Source organism: Rhinolophus sinicus, chromosome 3 (assembly GCF_057876585.1).
Source record: "Rhinolophus sinicus isolate RSI-liver-muscle chromosome 3, RSI-T2T, whole genome shotgun sequence".
NCBI classification, from domain to species: domain Eukaryota; kingdom Metazoa; phylum Chordata; class Mammalia; order Chiroptera; family Rhinolophidae; genus Rhinolophus; species Rhinolophus sinicus.
In genome coordinates this window covers 138,473,308-138,495,828 of record NC_142503.1, presented here as the reverse complement: position 1 = coordinate 138,495,828, position 22,521 = coordinate 138,473,308, and the positions used below count along the sequence as shown (strand labels likewise).

The window sequence follows — 22,521 nt, the reverse complement described above, 5'->3', positions numbered from 1 at the left end:
AGGCAGGCCTGTAGGCTGCCTGGTTCATGTTTAGTCCTTATAAGCAGCTGCTTACTTCTCTCCAAGGCAGCAGTAGCTGAGAAGTGGCAAGAGTCAGGGCTTCTGGGCATGCTCTGAGCTCCTGCCCCACCGTCCCAGACGGTCCAAGGGCTGCCTTCCACCCAATCCACCCGCTTTGGGCTTTCCCTCCTCAGGACTAACTGCATCAGCTGCAGGAAAGTGTGCATTAAAATCCCATGCTTTTGCACCTATAAAGTTATCACTGTTGCCTACTGGAGGAAAGAAATCAAAAGTGGGAACCTCCCACTTTTTGAAAGCTCACTTTATACCTCTCCACTTTTATGAAAGACCTACATTAGTACCTATTTTCACTAACCTGAAAGAAATCCTAAGAGCATTTTCACTTGTACAAAACAAGGTGAAAAGCGAAACTAGCATTCAGTGTTTATTCTGCGTGAGCTGCAATATAGGCAGCATGCACCCCGAATAGCGAGAGGGGCACCGCTTTGACCTTAGTGTTATCTGGGGTTTATGTGTTATTTGGTATGATCTGGTAGGCTATTTGGGGGGTCTGAGAACACTCAAAAGTTTTTCTATATAAATTCATAGTCATTGCTTCTTTGCGTTACGCCACTTCGGCTGACGAAAGGTTTCATCGGCACGCTGTGCTTTCAGACAGTGGGGGGAAGCCACAAGACAAACTTGAGATCAGGTGAGGAGGCAAGACATTTGCTCAAGGAACTTAGCAGCCCTGCAGCCTGCCCAGCCAAACAAACCCAGTGTGGCCAGTGACCTCAGATCTGCTCCGATTCACGTTCACTGAACCCCAGCTGTTGCCACACACATCAGGCCTGGCACGGGGCAATTTCGATGCAGGTGTTTTTCACGGAAAACAGGCATTTTAACTCGGTACCCTCCACAGTGTCAAAGGTCAGGTCTGTTGTGGAAAGGGACAGCTATGGAGACACCAAAGAGGTGGAGAACCGAGAGAAAAAGGGAGAAACGTGGGCAGGCAGCGCTAGCAAGCAGCCGGGAGTGTGAGCTACACAATCAACTGCCAACCAACCGTTTAAGCCCTATGATACCTGCGCACAAACAACCAACATGTCTGTTGGTCTCCACTTCACTCCCCCACCTCTCTCCAAACCCAAGGGAGAAGCAGCAACTGCTTGTGGTGTATGGTCATCTGGAACCATGCGGCCGCACCCTGTCGACCTGCCATCCGCGTACCCCTGGAACCACACATTGTACACTTTCTACCAGTAGCACAGGGAGAGGGGGGGATATCAGTTCAGGAAATCTGGAGTTGGGGGTGGGAAGAGGAACAAAGATGAAGAGGGACAAGGGGACTGCATGATGGCTGCGAAATTCATTACATTAACTTTCATGGGGAATGTCAGAGGAAAAGTCTATTTCTTAAGGTACTGCCTTTTTCCAAGCTGACTACAGGGTGTGACTCCTGGCTACAGCAATACTGGGCACACTTCTGTGCTCGGTGCCATGTTTTGCACATGAAGATTCCCTGGGAGGAGAACAGAACAAAGTTTAGGTGTGGGCCTCAGGGTTAAGAACGCTAAGATTTGAATCCCAGCTCAGCCACCTACTGGCTATGCAACCACCAGCTACTCCCCTAACTCTCTTAGCCGCAATTTCCTCATCTACAGAATGGGGATAGCACTACTTACAGTAGGGTGGTGGAAAACTTGAATGAGATAATATACGTAAAATGCTTACCCCACTACACAGCAAAAGCTCAATAAACGTTAGTCGTCATTACCACTACAAATATGATTATTTCTAGTATTACTGTTGGGAAACTATGATAAGGGCAAGAAGCACTGCCAACAAAGGTTGGAGAGGGGTGGTGCCAGTAAGCATGTCAAGTGGCACAAATCTATGACTAGAACAAGAAGAAACTTGAAAACTAGAACAAATAGTCAGGATCAAGTCCTTGGGTATTTTAATTTTTAAAAATGAAATCATCCTAATTACATAAGACGAAATCTTCACCTCCACCCTCATTCACTGTGACGACATATTAGATCACAGCCTTCAGAAACCACCACCACTTGCAGTGTTCTCTTTCTCGATTTGGGCGGTGGCTACACAGGCAATCATTTTATAATTATTCACAATACAATATTATATTATTATATTTCGTAAACTTTTCTATGTCTGTTGTATTTCATAGTTTTTTTGAAGTTTTGTTTTGAAGTGCCAGCACTTTTAATGGGGTCAGCTAAAATGAAGGGGAAATGACCGTAAGTAACTTATGGTCACAGATCTCAAAGGCTGACAAGAGGTATGAAAGGAAGTCAGAAATTGAAACATGAATGAGAAGCAATGTTCAAATCCAGAAGAACCTAAGAAAAATCCCTTCTCAGGATTCCTCCAAAAGAGAATTTGACAAACTGGAAGGAAAATCAGCGATGTGGTTTCACAAAGTGTTGTTCTAAGTTCTTCAAATAAATTTAAATCTCAACTAGGAGTGAAGGGGCAGGGAAGGGAAAACATCTTCAACCTCCTTCTAGTTTTAGGGGGAGAAATAAGGTAGATAAACTTAGAAATCTAGTCTTAAAAAAAGGTTGTTTTATAGACTAGGGAAGCAACAAAAAAGCATCACAAACATCCTATGTGATATAATGACAGGGGGTGGAATTTACTCCCAAAAGTCTCAGAGGAGAGAGATACCCAGACTGTGAACTTCTTCTAAAGATCCCTCAAAACCAGAAGAAAATGTGGTGGCCAATTAAGAAACACTGCGGACTTGCTGATATAACGGTTGGGAGGAAGGAAACCAAGATTTGAAAAATCTGAACACTCAAAAACACCAACCCTAAGGATCCACACTGCCCAGTCTGTCTGTCATACTCACTTTAGTTCTTGCCCTCCCCCAACCATTCTTTAATTTTAAGAGGTAACAGAAGTTAAAGTAAGACCCACAATGTGGATTTGATTCAGTAAACTTCCAAGCAGGTGGGCAGCTCTCATCCACACCTTTACTGAGACTTACTGTAAAGGAAGCTGACAAAAAACCTGGCCTTGTCCTGCATTAAACAGGGAGCCCAGAGGAGAGGCTTAGCCTGTAGCAACGGGAGCGTAATGTATAATATAACAAATCCTACTGAAACACACTAGTCTTTTTTCTTATCAACACTGCAGTCTGGACATGAAGTAAAACCAACAGATACTCTGAGAACTACAGTGGGACAGACCACGTTCCCAGTTTGAATAAATTTCAAGCCCTAGACTTTTTCCCCAAAAAAGGGACAGTGATAACAGTCACAAGCCTAACTTCAGACTCAGGGTTGATGGAGAGGTTACAGAGGTCAGGCTGAAGCATCTCGTCTACCAGTGTGTTTTCATTAGTCAAGAAATGAAAACATACAGGTGACAGAGGGAAAAGAGAAGTGAAGTCAGAGAAATACCAACGGTCCCAAAGACATTCAAAATACTGGCAGGAAATAAGACAATGACTCAAACTGATTCAGTAGGGGAAACTTGCCCTAAATTGCAAGCTGAGAGAGGGAAACGCAACTTGGAAAGCAGCAGTGCTGTTATTACAGACTCTGAAACGAGTAAGGCCAAGTAGATGAGGGAAGGCTTTGCAAGACGACTTAGAGCCTGAAGAGGACGGGCTATTTGTGTTGGGCTGGGGAGAGAAGAATCCTCTCTCTCCAGTGAGAGTCACTTTGAAGGCTGAGGGCAGCTGCAGGCACTGGAAGGAGAAATGAAATAAAGATCAAAGGAACAAACCCAAGACAACACCTTATACTTTTGATTGTACACCACCTGTTCTGAGGATCTTAAGACACTTCACAAGCCTTAATTGAAGAATACATCAGAGATAGAAAACTCAACAAGAACTTGCCAAAGTTGACTCACAAAGGTCAGTAAGGGGCAAGGCCATTGGCCACAGGGGCCTCTACTCTTGGCTATCTATCCTAGGTGGGGGACCCAGAGAGTGTATTTTATGAGTCCCAATGGAAGTAGGTAGTGGAATGGTGACATAAAAAACTGGCCAGGACTCAGGGATATATTATCATCAAGTTTCCTACTCCTGCCCACAGAGGAAACTCCTGCTGACCAATCTGAATAAGGCAATGACCAGCTCCTCATATCTAGCCCTACAACAGGATTGTTCTCTTAGTTCTATACCTGACAGCAGTTTACAGAGCAATCAGTCTAGATGACACAGTGGAGATAAAAAAAAACTTCTCAAGGAAAAATACCTAAGAATAAATTTAACCAAGGAGGTAAAAGACCTGTACTTGGATAAAATAAGACACTGAAGAAACAAATTGAAGAAGATACAAATAAATGGAAGGATATACCATGCTCATGGAGGGGAAGAATTCACATTGTTAAAATACCCATTCCACCCAAAGCAATCTATATATTCAATGCAATCCCCACGAAAATACCACGACATTTTTCACAGAAGTAGAACATATAATCCTAAAATTTATATGGAACCAAAAAAGACCCCAAATAGCCAAAGCGATCTTGAGAAAGAAGAACAAAGTTGGAGGTTATCATGCTACCTGATAGCAAACTATACTACAAGGCTATAGCAATCAAAACAGCATGGTAATGTCATAAAAATAGACACATAGATCAACGGAACAGAACAGAGGGCCCAGAAATAAACCCATGCCTGTATGGTCAATTAATCTATGACAAAGGAGGCAAGAATATACACTGGGGTAAAGACAGTCTCTTCAATAAATAGTGTTGAGAAAATTGGACAGGTATATGCAAAAGACTAAAACTAATTCAGGGTGGCTGGTTAGCTCAGTTGGTTAGAGCGTGGTGCTAATAACATCAAGGTTGCCAGTTCAATCCCCACATGGGCCACTGTGAGCTGCGCCCTCCTTAAAAAAAAAAAAAAGAATGAAACTAGTTCGCTTTCTTACACCATATACAAGAATAAACTCAAAATGGATCAAATACTTAAATGTAAGACCTAAAACCATAAAACATAGGCAATAAACTCTGACATTGCTCTTACTAATATTCTTTGGAAATGTCTCCTCATACAAGGGAAACAAAAGGAAAAACAAACAAACAGGACTACATCAAACTGAAGTTTTTGCACAGCAAAGGAAACTATCAACAAAATGAAAAGACAACCTACTGAATGGAAGAAGATATTTGCCAATGATACATCCAATAAGGGGTTAAAATCCAAAATATATAAGGAATTCATACAACTTAACACCAAAAAACCCCCAAACAATCTGATTAAAAAAATGGGCAGAGGACCTGAATAAACCCTTCTCCAAAGAGGATGTACAAATGGCCAACAGACATATGAAAGGTGCTCAACATCACTAATCATCAGGGAAATGGAAATTAAAACCACAATGAGGTATCACCTCACACCTGTCAGAATGGCTATCATCAATAAATCAACAAACAACAAGTGTTGGCAAGGATGTGGAGAAAAGGGAACCCCTGCATACTGTTGGTGGGATTACAAATTGGTGCAGATACTATGGAAAACAGTATGGAGGTTCCTCAAAAATTAAAAATAGAAATACCATATGACCCAGCAATTCCACTTCTGGGTATTTATCTGGAGAAATCCCAAACACTAATTCAAAGATATAGGCACCCCTACGTTCACTGCAGCATTCGTTACAACAGCCAAGATATGGAAGCAACCTAAGTGTCCATAAATTTAAAAAATGAAATCTTGCCATTTGCGACAACGTGCATGTACCTAGAGGGTATTTAGCTAAATGAAATAAGTCAGACAGAAAAAGACAAAAACCATATGATTTCACTTATATGTGGAATCTAAAAAATAAATGAACAAAGCAGAAACAAACTCATAGATAAAGAGAAAAAATTGATGATTGCCAGACGGGAGGGGAGTTAGGATGATCGGTGAAAAAGGTGAGGGGATTAAGATTTATACAAATTCCCAGTTATAAAAACAGTCACAGGGAGGTAAAACAGCATAGGGAATACGGTAAATAGCATTGTAATAACTATGTGTGGTGTCAGATGGGTACTAGACTTATCAGGGGGGATCACTTCAAAAGTTATGTAAATGTCTAATTACTATGCTGCACACTTGAAACTAATATAATACTGTACATCAACTGTAATTGAAAAATAAAAAAAAAGTTTGAAAAACTACTCAAGGAGAAGGGTACGCTTACTGAGCTAGCGTTATATATTCTCAAGAAGTCTCAGCGAGGACTTAGGTATGAAGCCAACGTATTTCAGGGTCCTAGCACTTAAGCCAGGGGTTTATAACCCAGCACTGGGCTTCTGGTGGAACCTGATATATACACAACTACCAAACTCTATCCCCAGACGTTCTGATTCCATGGAGTCCAGTAATGTGTGTTTTTTAAATGTTGCACAGGTAGTCTGATGTCTTACTGCCCTCCTGCCTCTTCAAGTGACAGCCATCAATCTACAGCCAATGATCCATAAATGTTTTAAAAATGAATGTTTCCCCACAACAAAACAGGCAGATTAAAGTGTCTCAATACTAATATCTGGGCTCAAACACTGAGCAAAAGTTGAAATTAGTCTATTGCCAGTTTTTTCTCCTCCATGAAACTCACCTACACAAACTCTTCCTAGAGCTACATGTTAAAAGGCTCAAAGTACCACCATACAATCAGACAGGAGAAAAATTGGGGGGAAAAGAGAGGAAACAAAGTGGAGGGGAGAACATGAGAATTAATTAGAGTTGTAGTCGTAAAAACTGAGAACTAGAAGAAAGCTGCAAGCCACCTTCCCCGTTGTTTCCAGAGGGGTAATATACAACCTAGATTAGATTAATGGCTATTAAGGAGGAAGATTTCAAAACCTCCTTCACTTACTTTTTCAAAATCTAACAACCCTCCAGCAGAGGCAATCCTTTTGTATCCCTAATTTAAATATTGCCTGCTCACTTCAGTCCATTGCTGTCCTTTGTTAAAAGAGAAAAACCCAGATCCCTCCACATAAAAATCTTTCAGAAACTTTAAGCAAAGAGGCGAAGGGTTAGCTACCAAGAGCACACACATTTGCTTCTTAAGGAAAACACAGCTTCAACTGAGATGAGAGGTTGAACTGACAACTGTACAAGATCTGAAGCTGAAAGGTATTTGCAACTAACTGACTTGCACGTCCTCAAGACTCAGCAGATCTGGCATAAAACCTCAAATTACTCTTTTCCAATTCTATTACACTACAGAGACTGCCCTGCCTTAGAGAAAGTTTTAAAAAATCCCAGCTCTCCTCTCCTCTCTCTCTAATCACTTAAATCCCCATATTTACTCACTTCAGCTTTTAACAGTATATCTACCATATTTTTAACGAGGTCTCTCCTGAATTAGAGCCTTTCATGAGCCCCACTTTCTGCGTGCATGTACTTCCCTTTCCCTCTTACACCCTTCACACCTAACTAGGCTGCATGTCTACTTCTTTTTCAACATTTTATCATTCTTAATTTTGATTTCTCTTCTAAAGAAGTCACAAACTCTGCCTGATCATCTTTTATTCTTCTGGAATCCCCAGCTCATTCCCCTGTATTTGACATTTTTAAATTGTTCTCGTTTTCAATGAGTTCATTTAATATTTACAGCATACCTTACACTGTACTAACCAGTATGATGTAAAAGAAATAAAGAACATGACCACGGACCTTAGGAAATAACGATATACATAAAAAAACAATTAAGAGATTGGTTCCAAGGTAGTGGGGCTAGTCAGAGAAGGCCCTGTGGCTCCAATAAATATAGAGTTGGATCTAAAAATAAGTGGAGAATTTGGTAAAAAGGCTGCTTTAGACAGAAGGAACAGTATGATTCAAAGCAGCAGACCATCTGAGGTAAGAGCTGCATAAAGCCCTCTGTCACTTCTTCTTTGCCCCTCCTGCCTCCAAAAAAGACACAGGTCTTTTGGCCTTCAAATTTTATTTCAGAGTTGTGATCCATGAATCACAAGCTCTCTGACAGTTACCACGATTACCTACAGCCACCACATATTAGAGCAGCTGACAAAGCCTTATACACCAAGTCCTATGTGGGTTACCATAAGGCAGGCTTTTAGAATCATCTTAGGTAGAGAGTCTTCAGGAAGGAGTGTGGAGAAGCAGGAATCTGTAGGGTCCTAGGCACACAAAGACGGCTACTACTTTTGGGTGCTAAAGATATGCACCAGTACTCTTGCTCTGTCAAACTATTCAAGGGTCATTCAACTTTAGCTAAGTATTTCCTTCATTCACAGCTCTAGGACAAACAAAGCCATTTAAAGAATCTGAAGCACTGAATTCCTATTTGAAACACGGTTGTTTAATGGTGATGCCTGGGATGCCTTTTTTCACTGTTTTCCTGGAGAGCTTCTTCTCTTGTCCTCTTGCCTCAGGACTCACAGCTCAAGCATCCCTTCCTCTGTGAAGTCTTTCCTAATTCCCTAAAGCTGATTTGGGTTCCCTCCCCTGTGCTGCCTTTAACACCTTGTGCACACTTCTAGGACAGCACTTACCACATCATGTAATTATTTGTCTACAAGTTTGACTAGCCACAAGCTCCTTGATGGCAAAGATAGTGTTTTATGCATCCCTGACTCCACACATACTAGGCACACAATAAACATTTGTTGAATGAATGAATGATGAATGACATGGGAAGTTTTAAAGAATGGTGGCCATACCTTCTGAATCCCAGACCAAAATTACATTAAGTATTAGCACTGAAGACTAAACTCCCATCGTACATTTATACTACCTATACTATTCTGGGTCGGAAAAAGAAGCCATAGCTATGAGAAGATTGCTCTAATAGGTAGTGTGATAGCCACTGCCACGTTACCAGTCAAGGATACCTGTGCTTGCCGTACTAAGAATGACCCAACACAACAAAGGAGTGAAGAGAGTCAAATCTAAGAACGTTTCTGAGTTTCAGGTTCATTCCTCTGCCTCTGAAGAATATGAGCAATGATTAATTAATAGGAGTCATTGGAAAAGTCACTATGTCCACTGCCATGGGTCCTCGTGGCCGATTTCGATTTAATAAGCCCTCTGATGAAATATACAGGAAAGTTGTTCACCTTATGACCAAATCCAAGTAAAGTTCTGCTAAGGGATAGGCATCTGAATTAAGTCCTTCCAGAACCCTGCCATGTTGTACATTCGCATCTAAGTCATTCCTCATTGGCTTCACTCATCTCTGAAGAGAAACAGGCAAGGCAATAAAATGCTGCTGTCTCCAATGCCTCTCCCTACAGCAATCCTGTACCACGCAAGGCTACTGTGCCTTCCGGCTGCTAATAACGCACAAAAGTCTAACGTGATCCTGTGGAAACAAAGACCTAGATTCCCTCAGGGATTAAATAAATGTAGTCTACTTTTGTATTCCCAAAGTTGCTGGGTGCAACAAAGTTGAAGAAAACAAAGTTGAAGAAACCAACACCCAGACAGTTTGAGGGGATGGAAAGGGATTTGGCCTCTGAGGCGCGTCTGCAACATGGTGTGATGCGGCTCTTAGCACGTAAAAGAATGAGATACGCAATGTCCAGGGCAAACCAGGAAAACTGTTTTGAGGCAAGTATTTAGCTCCTTGCACGTTATCCTTCCTACGAAGCCAAGAAGCTCCAGTTAAATTAATTTACGTCTCTTGAAGAGACAAATAAATTTGTTTGACCCTAGGCAAGAGCATTTGCCAAGCCAATTCCTCAGACTGTTTTAGTGCATTTCTTTCTGCTACTACTGTCTTACATAACCTCGCTGTGACACTAACACTTGCAGCTACATCCGTCACAGCTTAGTCCTTCACAAAATATGTGGTCCCATTACCCTCTTCCAGGAAGGGAAACTGAGTCATAGCATATCGACTAGCTTCCCCAAACACAGCCTTAGTTTGTAATGAGGCCACAATTGAATCCAGGCTGCCTTTCTTCTATTCCTCTTTTCATGAATAAATCTTAGCATGTCCACCCCTGCTGCTCTTTTTCGTTCAACCTAAAACGACATCATTGCTTTCTCGAGAGGCAGAGATGGGCACACTCGATCTTTTAGAGCCATCAGGAGCTTCTAGAACTCCTCTTTCCAAGAAAGAGGAAGAAGAAAGAGGAACATGGAGCAGAGGAAGGGAGGATTGGAAAGAAGTGGCTCCCAACACTAAGACTCACCTTGGAGCTGAGGTCCTCTCGGCGATTTCCTGCCTTACTCCTGCGTAATTTGATGGATGGGGATCGCAGCAGGTTCTTGATGCGGCTGGTAATGGTTGACCCTTCCACAGCCATGACAGTACCTGGCCCAATCTTGGGACTTGTCTCAACAGCAGCACTGCCTTTTCTCTCCAAAGGGTCTTCCAGTATGCCCTCTCACTGACCTGAGATGGATGGTAGAGACCACCTTACTTTCTGCCTAGCAGTGTCTGCAGCTCTTCTCTCTAGGTATTGCCCTTTCTCCTCTCCTCGTCCCCACCGTCAAGCCCTGTGCGGTTCCTTTCAACGTTTGAAGGACAGACCCGTGAAAGGGGGGGGGGGGCTCTGAGCTGCAAAGAAATGCCAGGCCCATGCCCGCCAGAGGCGTTTAAACTGGAGGGATGGATGGGATCTAGTAGGGCTAATGGCAGGTCTGGTCACCATTAATTCCAAAGTGCTCCCATGGCAACTGCAATGTCCAAGGAAGGAGGCCACCGAGGAGTCCCTCCGGGGGCCTGCGCACCTGCGCTGGAGGCCGCGAGGACACTCGGCGTGACGGGGCTCGCTGTGGCCCCGCAACCCGTTCTGCCGCGGGAGCCTCCCTCCCCCACCCCCGACCCTCTGGAGCTCCCTCTCGGCCCCCCACAGGGGCCCTGCACCTTTCTTTTTCACCTCCCTCAGAAGCCCCTGCTACTCGCCAGCGCCCCCGTTCGGACCCAGCCTCACCAGCCCCGGGGCCCGAGGGCCGAGCCGCTCACAGCGCCCTCAGGCATCGCGCTCCGCGATTTCAGCTCCACAGTCGCAGCAGCAGCAACAGCAGCAGCCGCAGCTATGGTGGCACCAGCGGCTCAAAACGCGAACTACCGCCTGGGCCAAGTTACGGGCTGGGTAGGCGGGGCGAGGCGAGGGGGTGTGGTCTGTATTCAGGAGGGCGTTCCCAGAGTGGACGAATAACGTCTGTGGGGGCAGAGCCAATGAGAGCGCCTAGGAAGCTAAGAACCTGGGGCTCGAAAACCACGGATTCCTCACAACGTAGTCGCGGGTATCGCTCTTAAAGGAAGATCTACAGAACATGGCTTCAGATTTGAAAGAACCAAGCCTTTTATGGTATTATGAGACCTGGCCCCCCAGAGTACTGCATTCCCCAGGGCCCCAAGATAGTACCACGCCCCCAGGGTGCCACAGTTGACATTTGATAGGCCCGAGGGACCAGAGCTGAAACTAACTCCTAGCTCGGAATTACAAGATTGAGACACAGCCATAAGACTCTGCTCCCATCGACCCCAAGTGCTGGGACTTAAAGCGGTTAGAATAGTTGCTCGGCAGCGCGTTAACCTACATATAAATGACTCTCTGGCGTAACTTTTTCGATTGCTAAGAAGTGTTATTAACTGGGCAACCTGATTGGCCACGATGGAATAAAGGGGAGGGAGATGATTGCCTCGAATAGAGCTTTAGGCGTATAGGGGAGAGCAAAGACAAGTGAATGTGCCTACGGGACAATTTGTTTCCTGGTTTCTTTAGTCTCTTATGTCCCACCGCGCTCTCTCACCCAGTTAAACAGGACTTTGTTGCTCCAGATCTTTTCTATGTTCCTGTCAAAATTTACTCGTGAAACCTTTTCCCTAGTACTATTTTAGCGAGGTCACTGTCAAGCTTGCTGACACTAGATTTAGTGGTATAGTTTTTCTAGCTTATGGGGGTTGGGGACGCGCACTGAAATACCTTTACAATATTATTTCACAGGTGTCTCAGCCTAATAATTTATTTTCTAAGAGCCTGATTTTCTGCCTCTTCGCTACTTCAAGAAATTACCTTATGAAAACGTTAGCCTAAGCCAAAAGACTGGGGCCCAGAGAAATAGTACAGTGATGTAACTGTCTCACCCTACCTAGATCCTTGGAACCCCTGGGGGACGTTAGCAAGAGGGAAGGACCCCTAAATCCACTGCTGTGCGTGTCTTGTACAGCCAAGTGGCAAACAGGTATGTGCTTGTGTATTGTACCGCGTTTCCCCGAAAATAAGACCTAGCCGGACAATCAGCTCTAGTGCGTCTTTTGGAGCAAAAATATAAGACTGGGTCACACAAAGATCGAGGAAGTTGCCTCTTAGAAGACCAACTAGCAATAGCTACCAGAGGCATGAGGTATCCCCTTCCCTTAACCATGCACTGCAGATGTAACAGAAAGTGGAATTTTCGTATTTATTTCCCAAATGTGGACGAAGGAGGCAAGAGTCATTAGGCACAGCCGTATGATATAGAGGGTTGGCTCATTCAACTTGCTAGTCTGTGATTTTTACCTCTATAGGGGTATAGGAGCCAACATAACACTAATAAATGGTGCCACCTGGTGTCCTTACCCGTGTGCAGCATTCCCAGAAACAGCCATCTCCATCTTGGAATTGTCCCTAATTCGCTCCAGATTGTTTGTGTCCACTAGTGGTTTTCTCACTCATGGCCAGGTAAATGGGTTTACAAAGTGTCATTGGTCATTTCCTGTCCAGCACTACACTGGTTTGTCCCCTTAGAGAAAATGTTCCCCAAATTACTCTCATCTGAAGCTGAAACTGCAAAGGCAAATTCAAGTTCCTGCTTTGTCTAAGATGATTTAGGTGAAGAGCAACTGCGAACAGTGTAATGAGATAAGAATTCTTAAGTCTGGGTATTTCCAGTCTAGGGCTAAAACCACATTTATTTTTAATTCTTCACAACTTAGTCCAACCTTTATTGTCTGGGTATCAGGCAGCCTCTGAAGTGCCAGCATGGGAATAGGCTGTTTCCAAGTTGCCCCAAGTTTCACGAATTAATTCCTCAAAAAACAAGTCCCAGGTCCAGTGTGAATAGAAGCCTCATTCCCTTTTCTACAAATTAAATACTTGCCATTCCACCCTCCAAAATGCAGGTGACCCTTGTATCAGTATTTCACCATCAATATGCTATTTCACTTTTTGTTCTGCTTGTATATTTCCTAAACATATATACATGGTTGTCACTCTAAAATACTAGATATCTAGGAAAAGATGTATACATATACACTTGTCTGTTTTGCACTATGATCATTAGACCAGATTTGAAAATTCACCCTAGACTTAACATGCCAATATATGTGATTGTAAGATCCTGGAAAACTAACAAGCTAAACGTGTTTGCTTATCAATTCAAATATTTATTGAGCACCTTTACATGCAAGGCACTGTAGGACAGCTGAGACCAATGCTTGCAGTTGGAAACAGGGTATCTCAAAACAATGCTTCCAGGACTGCTTTCCTATTTAACAAAGTGTCTTCTAACAGCAGTTTACAATAGAGAATTTAGTAGAGCTCAAATTTGTCTCAAAATTCCCAGCTCATCTGATTGTTTAGCTACCTCACATTCCACACACACCTCCATCACTATTATTCAACACTTACGTATCTGTAGAGAAGTTCAAATTTAATATACTACAATCATACCTCAGTTCAAAAGTAGTATATATCAAATTATTTCCCTCTAACTAAATTTCAAAAATGCACTGATCTTTCTTCTCCAAATGGCAGTGAATCTGTTATGTGTTCCTTAGCTTTAATTTTCTCTGCATCCAGCCATTCATGTTCATATAACATTTCATTAGAGATAATACATGATGCATTGATGCCCTTGCAAGCACTTTCTTCAAAACCAATTTTGTGCAAGAAATGCATTGATTCTTGATTATCAATCATTCTCTATAATATTACCTGAAAATGTGCCTACTCTGTGCATTTTTTGTTTTTTAATCTTCTGGGAGGAACAAGGATTATCACCTTTTTTAGATCTGTCTTCAAAGTGCATTTACCTCTCAATTCACCTGATCCCATTCTATTTGAATATGTCAACCAGTATAGTTAGGGGGGAAAAATATACTACTAAACCCTGCCCAAAATTATATACGAGTATGGATTCTCTGCTTTTCTTTTGTGTTCAAAACATTTTGAAACTTGTTACTGAAAGGCCTACCTTCACGTAGTTCATCCATAATTCTGGGGGGGATACCTACATTTATTATAAAATTACACAAAGTAATTTGTATGAAGTTTATATAACTGGACTTGATCCGTGACCTTAGAGTAGTTCAATCTAAAGGACTCCTTTAATAAAATGTTTTCATAAATTGTGATACTAGTTAATATATATTTGCTTTAAGTACATCTACTGTCCTTACCTGCTAAGACTGTTTGTGTCTTGTTACTCAGGGTAACAGGTATATTACCTTACACACATTGGTACTATGTGGCTAGTCTTTCTTCATTGTAGAACAATTTCTTGAGACATACTCTTGCCGTCAAGTTGTACAAAATTTTGAAGTCTCCACGTAAAATGCTTCAAGGATTAGAACACCAAAAACCTTCCTCAAATGGCATGTTGGGAACTGAAAACGGTAAGGAATCCCTATGATAAAACAACTTTAGTGGCACCTCTCTCAGGTATGTCTCAGGGCATTATGATTCTCTACTCCAACTCAGCACAAACCTCCCAACACCAAGTTCTGCTTTAATTATTATAACAGATTTATTTATTTCAAGTTTATACATTCTGCCTTCCACTCGCCAAACTTCTTCTGTTCTTAGGTTTCTAAAAAAATAGTCATTTTTCAAAAGCAGAAAAGGAAAGATATATATTTAATATACAAAAGAAAAGGCTAAATCTGACATAATTATATTCTTAAAAACATTCCATTTATTTACAGATGTATAAAAAGGCGAATTATTGGTCTACTGAGATCATGCTTCTTACAGAGTTAGGGTGAGAGCTCACTATTCTCCCGATTCCTCAACTCCTCTCACTCAACGACATCTTTCATAATCACACATGTAATTTTCATAGATCAGTTTTTCCTGGGGTAAGGTTAAAGGTAGGAATTTTTGGAGATTTTAAATTTCTGTCCAACTGTATGATTGTTCTGAAGACTGAGCCCTCCTCAAAATAGCCCTGATAACTTCCTAGTTCTAAGAGGTCTTGAAAACACCATTATCTTGGGGGTTTGTAATGACATCTGCAGCCTTCCTTGAACACCGGGAATCATCTCTCATTTCCACCTTTGTACATCTCTCATAAACAGAGTCAAATATCTTCCCATAAAGAACTGATTATTACCTGTTTGTCTATAAAAAAGGGAAGAGTGTTCAGAGCAGAATGGTCCTTCTTTTCCTGAGGATTATTCGCTCACTTGTCTGTTCCTTGGCTGACCCTCAAAAGCCTAACAAGAGCCTTGGGAAGTCAGGAGGAAACATGAGGACAGGACAAGCAAGGAAATAATGGGAAACTGCTATACCTGGATTAAAGTACTAGCATCTCCAAGGACAATTAGTAGCGGGGAAGACAGGTGCTGGACTCCTTGGCTAAGGCATTGATTAAAATCTGCTGGGTAAAGAGGAGTGGGAGGATAATGAAAAGCTGAAGGGCACTCATTACCCACTTCAAGCTCCTTCAGTAACCTTAGAGGAGGGAAGGTTGAATGCTAGATGAGCAAGCACAAAACCAACAAGGAATCTGTTCCCACTGCAATTTGCAGAGGAAATTTTTCCATCCTTTTCAATCTATCGATTACCAGATTTACTAGGAAGGGAACCAACCAGGGAGAAAGAACTCACTGGCTAGAACCATTCCAAAGTTGGTCTTACAACCTAGGTCTGAAGATCAGCTGAATGGGATTTGGGATAAAGGCGGCAGGGGATATAGGAGAAATAGCATCACCCAGGCACAGCCCAGGCACTGGAAGCTCTTGTGTTAGTGTTCACAACACAAGCAAATCCTGTCAATGAAGACAGAACATGGGTTACATTCCAAAATATAATTATTTAAGAAAGGCAAAATGCAGCAGCTAAATCCCAGTCTATACATTTTCAGAATAGTGATTCTTGCCCCCAGGAGTTTTCAAGAGACCCCTCAAGTGCACCATGATTATTTACAAACTAGATAGGAAACATCATTTCTATACTCAATACAAATCTCATCTTCTAGGTTGAAAACTTCAGCCTTTGAGAAATCTATGAAAACAACTATACAAAAATATAAATATCTTTATCTTTACAGGCTGTCAGTCCATCATACCCTGACAGCTAATGAGTGAAAAAGTTCTACAGATCATTGAATCCATGGTAGCAGATAATAAAAAATATATCTTGTGATTCAAATACTGCCTATTTCCCTGGTAAAGAGTGCCTACGGTGACTTTCCTTTACTTGACATCATCTGCAGGTAATAGCGAATGAAACCTTCAAGCACCAGGAGGCTGGTTTGATTTGGGAAATATCCAGCCCCACAATTTTTTTCATTTTGGCCACTGTCTCTGGTCTGGGAAGGGAATGCTTTTTATTTTAGCTATCTCTTAAATGACATGATTTGTGAAAGGGGGAGGGCTCCCTCTATGCCTAACTCCAAAATATGTATTCCTGGTACTGTGAAATAGTCTTTTCAACGCCCAAAGACAATAAGGGAGAACTAGCATATTTTTTAACATCTCAAAATAATTATCTTAGTAATAAAAGTTAAAAGCATTCCTACTTTACCAGAAGGCTTCAACTGATAATTCTGATTGACAAGGAGAAAGAATGGAAGTTACCTGGGATATAAAAGAAGAGAATTTTGCTAAATGACACACAGTCCTTCACTTTGGTATTCCATGGTACCCATCCCTCTCTCCCCTAACTCTTGAAACACCAACTAGTAACTATCCTTTCTGGATCCCTCTGCACGAGTGCATTACATTCCTAGGATTTCAGACTTAAACAACAGCTATCAACTATAGTTCAGTCCATAGCCAAGTCCAAAGTTTCAAGCAGCTTTTTCTCTGGGAGGGAAGAACTAGGAAACCACTATGGATCTAGAATCTTGTTATGAATTCCTTGGGTAAGAGGGGCACCTCGTGTTCAGTAATGGATCACATCTTCTTAAAGAGGATGAAGAGACCCAGCACCACAAATGAGGTAACACATTTGAACATGATCAGAATTTCATAGTAGTAACTTCTTATACGAGGTCAGAACCCTTTCTCTACCATTAGCCACTGCACCAGAGCCAAGGATCACAACGCCATGACACAAATAAACAGACGCCAACAGAGAAAGGAGGTTTCCCCTCACAGCTTGGCCTCTGCCTGAGGATAGGTAAGTTCATTTCCCTGTAGAACTTGGTGAGGCCCCCGAGTTGCCTGATTTGGCCACAACAGGTGCCAGCGTAGGCATCACCTTGTTCTCCCGGCATTCCTGGTCACTCCCAGTTAAGTTTATTTTGTGTCCAACTGACCCAACTTTGGCAGCTACAGGTGCCAAGCAAGGCATCACCTTGAGACTCTGACCGTCTGCGTCACTGGAAGGATTAGCTACCTTTAAACCTAGGGGTGCCAGCTTTGGCATGGGCCTCCACAGAGTATCTGTGCTGCTGTTCTCTGGGCCTGCCTTCATGTGTAGGATGGGGGGTGAGGACACACTTTCAGGCTCGGCAGGAACGCGAGAAGCACTCTTCCCTCCATCACTGGCTTTCCGATGGGAAAGAAGGGAATCCTTTATCTCAGTGTCAATAACAATCTTAAGGACATCTGGCTCAGAGGCTGGCTCTGCGAGCTGCTTTTCATTCTCAGAGAAGTCATCATCTTCCAAGTGCAAGAGGAGGGGACTCACAGAGTCACTCTCCCCTTGTACATCAGGCAACTCTTTCAAACCAGTTCCCAAGTGGCCAACCTGGAAAGTCGCTCTGTTCCCAGGCGGAAGCTTACTGATAAAAGCCCGTCGAGCATCCCCTGGGAATTCTGTATCGATTGAGCTCGGCAGTTCTGCCAGGCTAACAGAGTCGTCATTTAGTTGCTGATTAAGAAAGGCAATCTCATTGAGCAGAGACGTCAGAGTCTCATCAGTATCATCCTCATCTTCTATGTTAGTTAGCAGTCCGCTGGGATCCAGTGCTGCTTCCTCTATAGCTGATGCTACCTTTCTCAGTTCCATCTCTATGCTGGAGTCTTTGAGATCTTTCATCTTTAATTTATGAAATGGAGACTCTTTTGGCTTCAGTCTCTCTCGTCTTGATTCACTCTCTTTCCATTTATACTGAATCCCTCTCATATCACCAGAAACTTTTTTGGGTAAGAACTCTTGTGCTTCTTGCATACTGGAAACATCAACTACTTGTGGAAAACCAGAATCTTTATTTGCCAGAAAAACCTGCGTGGGACTCAGTGCCATTCTGCCATCTCTCTGGTTGCCTCTCGTAGAGATTCTACCTGAATCTTCAAAGGAGTTATCTTCATTCCTGACACTGTTTTTCAGGTGGTCAGGTGGCTTACCATCAGGAACTTCATGAGAGTATTTGCTGCCACTCATATCTACCAAACCTCCGTCTGTGGCCAGTGATGTCACATTAACAATTCTTGGCATCATGAATAAGTCGTCATTTTCTGGGGGGGAGAAAAGTTCATTTAGATCTACAGCAGTAAGCATCTCTCTCATTCATACTCAATGACCATCTCGGGGAATTGTAGTTAAAAGTCACCAGTCTACTTTTATCAAAAGGATGAAAGGAAATATTAGTTCTTCAAATTATGGACCTAACCTAACAAGATAACAGGTAAAACCTAACTGAAAGATTCTTTGATATTCCATCATTAATGAGCTCTATTTAATTATTTCATAGAAATGCTCCCCAAGTTAATTCTTTATGCTGAGGCAGACATGCACCTTCAATCTGTTCACCCAATTAGCTGCTATTCTGAGGGAAAAATGAAGCTTTATAGGCAGAATTGTAAGAGAAAGAATGACTCCTCCAAAATGGATTTAGCAGTATTAGATTAATATGGATACCTTTTTAACCTTAATAGAAATTTAGGTGACTAGAATCTAAATCATCACAGTGAGACTTGTTTTCAACTCTACCCCTTATCCCCAAAAGCAAGTGGTGCTCAAACGGAATCAGTCTGGTAATGTGGGAGTGTACCACCTGAGCACAACACAAAATTGACAAATATTTATTAGCACAAAAAAAAGTAACTCCTCATCTTCCTTGTACTCTCACATCTTTTCAGTTCCTTTCCTACTTAAATGACTAGAGATCACAAAATAGTTCCCAATCCCAGGTAAAAAAGATCAATCAATAATACCGCAGATAGAGCCAAATGTGTTCTAAAAAGAGGGTTATCTCTTACCAAGGCACATGCGAATCCAATAGCTCTTCATCGTTACAGAACACATTCACAGGCTTTCCGTCACTGTGAGATACCGGGAATACTTCTTTTTCACTATCCAGGGGACAACACCTATGACATACCTGACTGGGTCACAGCACTGTTGGCAACTTGAGGCTTCAGATCTGCTTCTAAGAGAGCAGGAGGAACAGTTACCACTGGTCCTGAGAACAGGGGACCTTTTAAGGTGAGCAATTGCCCTTGTGGAGTCATCACGATGTTGGCAGAGGTGTGTGGAGTGTTAGAGGGTGAGGTATTTTCTGTAAGGAAGATCAGAAATTAGTTAATGATAAAAAAAAAATCTTCAACTCAGAGAAGATGCTAGTTGGCAACTAGCATTACCAACTAATGCTAGTTGGTAACTAGCATTACCAACTAATGCTAGTATAGCCTAGGAGTCTAGGAGACACCCCAAAACTACATACTGACTTAAGAGGCAAGAAATAAATTTCAAATTTAGTTAGAGAACCTCAAGTTGGAATTTATTTTCTGAACCACTTCTCAGAATAATGGTTACCTGTCCACTGATCTTTCTAATGAACAGAATTTCCTACTGCCGAGGAACAGAGCTACGGAACTACTTTTTCAAGGGAATGCTTCTGATAGCCTTGAGGCTGAACCTAGGTAAAGGCACACACAATTCTATCCCTCGGCTTGCTTTCCTATAAACCTCTAACAAATTACGTCATGTTTCTAGACCTCAGTGTTTCCATCTGTGAAATGAGGTAAAGGGACTAAATGATCATTAAAATCCTTTCTTGGCAAAAATATCACTTGATTCTGCAATGTTAAAACTAACTCATATTTCAGTATTCATCACTACTTTTTTAGTTGATTTAATAGATTTCCTGATTCATGCACTGGGCTATCCAAAGAGTAAAAAAGGATATGCCATCTTCTAAGTACATAAACAAGTACTGTAAAATCAATACAGCCTCACTTCCAAAATCAAGATAGGAGAGCCATAAGTTAAAACCAATTTACTAATAGGCAATTCACTGATAGGCAACCTGATGGAAAATAGAGCTTGATTCAACAAAAATACATATTTTTTAATTTCCTATTTATTTATCTCAGCTAGAGATAAAAATTCCTCAACTCATGAGCAGAAGTGCAGGGAAATCAAGAGTTCATATATAAAGTCTGAAAAGATGGCAGCCTAAAAAACCATGAAACACTAGAGGAAAAAACATGACTGTAGACTGCTATCAGAAGTAGGTCTTAAATGTTACCATGACTGGTAACTTCTTAAGATTTGCTTGAGGGTGAAAGCTAGAAACGAAAACCTAATGTAATGCTCTACTTTTTATACAACCTGTATTTATATTTAATTCATTCAATTAAAACTAAAATTATGGCCACAAGATGTTCAGTCCACTAAACTAAACTGATGCTCATCTACATTAAGGAAAGCAAAGAATGTCCCTCCTACCTGTGGCCTGGTCTCTTTTTCTGGAAAGAATCAAAGGTTTCCCCTTTCTGTTATTTATAAACATCTGTCCAAGATCTACAGATGATGCAGAAGATCCTTCCTGCTGTTTGCTAGTCCTGGGAGACACATCAAACTCATCTGATCCCATCTTCTTTTTTCTTTTTTGTGCCTCTAGTGCTTGTTGTTTTGCATAAATATACTCTAGCTTCTTCAGGACCACTTCTTCTGTCTTACCTATAGGTTGACAGGGAATAAATTGTCACTCTCTATATGACCCCACATAATAATGAGAAATAGAGTCAACTGAAATCCAGTTGATTTAACTATATTCCCCAAAACTATGGAAGGTAAGAGTGTTTATAATCCAGAAGAAATATCCCACCCAGTGAAAAGATAACTCTGCTGTTAACTCTGGGAATCAAGCTTTAAACTAAGTAGTATCTGAAAGAGCTGAGGATTTCTCTTCACTAAGCTGTTATTATACGCTTTACCAGAGATCATTCACATATCTCACCTGAAAGAGATGATACTTTCCGTATCAAAATATTCCGTTTGCGAGTCAGGAGATTTTTCTGTCCTATCAACTTGTCTGCCTGATCTGTTAGTCCCTGAATTTCGCTGAATGCCTAGAAGAGAAATAATAATATCATGTCAATCAATTCCCTCTTTCCTAAAAATGGATGAGGCCTACACAATTTCTTTAATGGAAAAAAATTTAATCTAATATTTTAGAGAACTTTATTAATGCCATTAAAAGAATTCTTAATGTTTTAGAATTTTTTTTTTAACTGCAGGTTTTCTGGCTTACACTTCTAGGGATACGTATTTCCAAAAAGTGTCACTGAGTGGTTAACAGGTGTTCCAACTACTGTAAGGAGATACAAAACATTTCATTCTGCTTAGATTTTAATAATAAACTTTAAAATTATCTTCTAGTAAAATCTGGATGAAATAACTTTGTTCTAGAGGGATATGAATGCTTGCCTTTTACTCCTCCAACTTCTACTTTAAAAGCAATTTAAATGAAATTACCTTACTCTACGTGCAAACTTAAAACTTCTGCTACCTTGAATATTTCAGATTTTCTTTTAAAAATGACTGTCAATGATATTGACATACATAAGAAGTATGTTAAAATTCACTTATGTTGTGCTTTTCACTGTGATAAACTTTTCTAAATGCTACGGAGAACACCAATGTAAAGAGATTGTGCTAAACAGAGCTTACCAGGGTTTCTGACTTTATTTGAAGGAGGGATAACTCAGCAGATTAAAAATCTGACTTTCAATGAAAAGCTACTCTGACTCAACTTAGGGACTTTTCCCCCTAAAGGACTTATTGGGCCTTTAGCTGTATTGAGATAAATACAGCACTATCTCAATCTCCCTCATATGGTAATGTTTTCTCTTCTCCTAACATTTCTAGAATATTCTCTTAGTCAAGCTCTTATTTGTCATTTACACAGAACACTTACCCTAGTAAGAATGAGACTTTTGGAAACCTTGGAAGAATGAAGTAATCCCAATGTGATCTTCAGTTTCTCAAAGAGATCCCTCATTTCACCACGCCGGCGCCGCTCATTAGCAGTGTGTGTCCGGCGATAATAAGCAAAAGCTTCTGCTTCTTTCTGTAGTTTTTCACTCCAATAATCAGGCTTCAGTTTTAGAGGCATTGGTGGAGCCTGTCCAAACAAAAGATTGCCACTTAAATATCTCACATCTACCTTCCCTCTTCCTCCATCCC

At 41.5% G+C, this 22,521-nt stretch overlaps 2 protein-coding genes across 18 annotated transcripts in view; both read right to left on the bottom strand.

The window, feature by feature from the left end:
* MAPKBP1 (mitogen-activated protein kinase binding protein 1) overlaps positions 1 to 11,038 on the bottom strand; it is a 51,547-nt gene extending 40,509 nt beyond the window's left edge. For both annotated transcript variants that reach the window (XM_019725426.3, XM_019725427.3), the window contains exons 1-2: positions 10,882 to 11,038; positions 10,138 to 10,340 (exon numbers count right to left, since the gene is read on the bottom strand). In XM_019725426.3, coding sequence (XP_019580985.3) covers positions 10,138 to 10,251 — 114 coding nt within the window. In that variant the 5' untranslated portion in view covers positions 10,252 to 10,340; positions 10,882 to 11,038. The remainder of the gene's footprint in view (positions 1 to 10,137; positions 10,341 to 10,881) is intronic.
* Positions 11,039 to 14,658: 3,620 nt separating this feature from the next.
* Positions 14,659 to 22,521, bottom strand: part of MGA (MAX dimerization protein MGA) — a 132,764-nt gene continuing 124,901 nt past the window's right edge. For 15 of the 16 annotated variants that reach the window (XM_019725430.3, XM_019725431.3, XM_019725434.3 and 12 more), the window contains 5 exons: positions 22,253 to 22,459; positions 21,293 to 21,404; positions 20,779 to 21,012; positions 19,430 to 19,606; positions 14,659 to 18,563 (listed from right to left, as the gene is read on the bottom strand). In XM_019725430.3, the coding sequence (XP_019580989.3) occupies positions 17,287 to 18,563; positions 19,430 to 19,606; positions 20,779 to 21,012; positions 21,293 to 21,404; positions 22,253 to 22,459 (2,007 nt within the window). In that variant the 3' untranslated portion in view covers positions 14,659 to 17,286. The remainder of the gene's footprint in view (positions 18,564 to 19,429; positions 19,607 to 20,778; positions 21,013 to 21,292; positions 21,405 to 22,252; positions 22,460 to 22,521) is intronic. The other variant, XM_019725440.3, reaches the window with a different exon arrangement.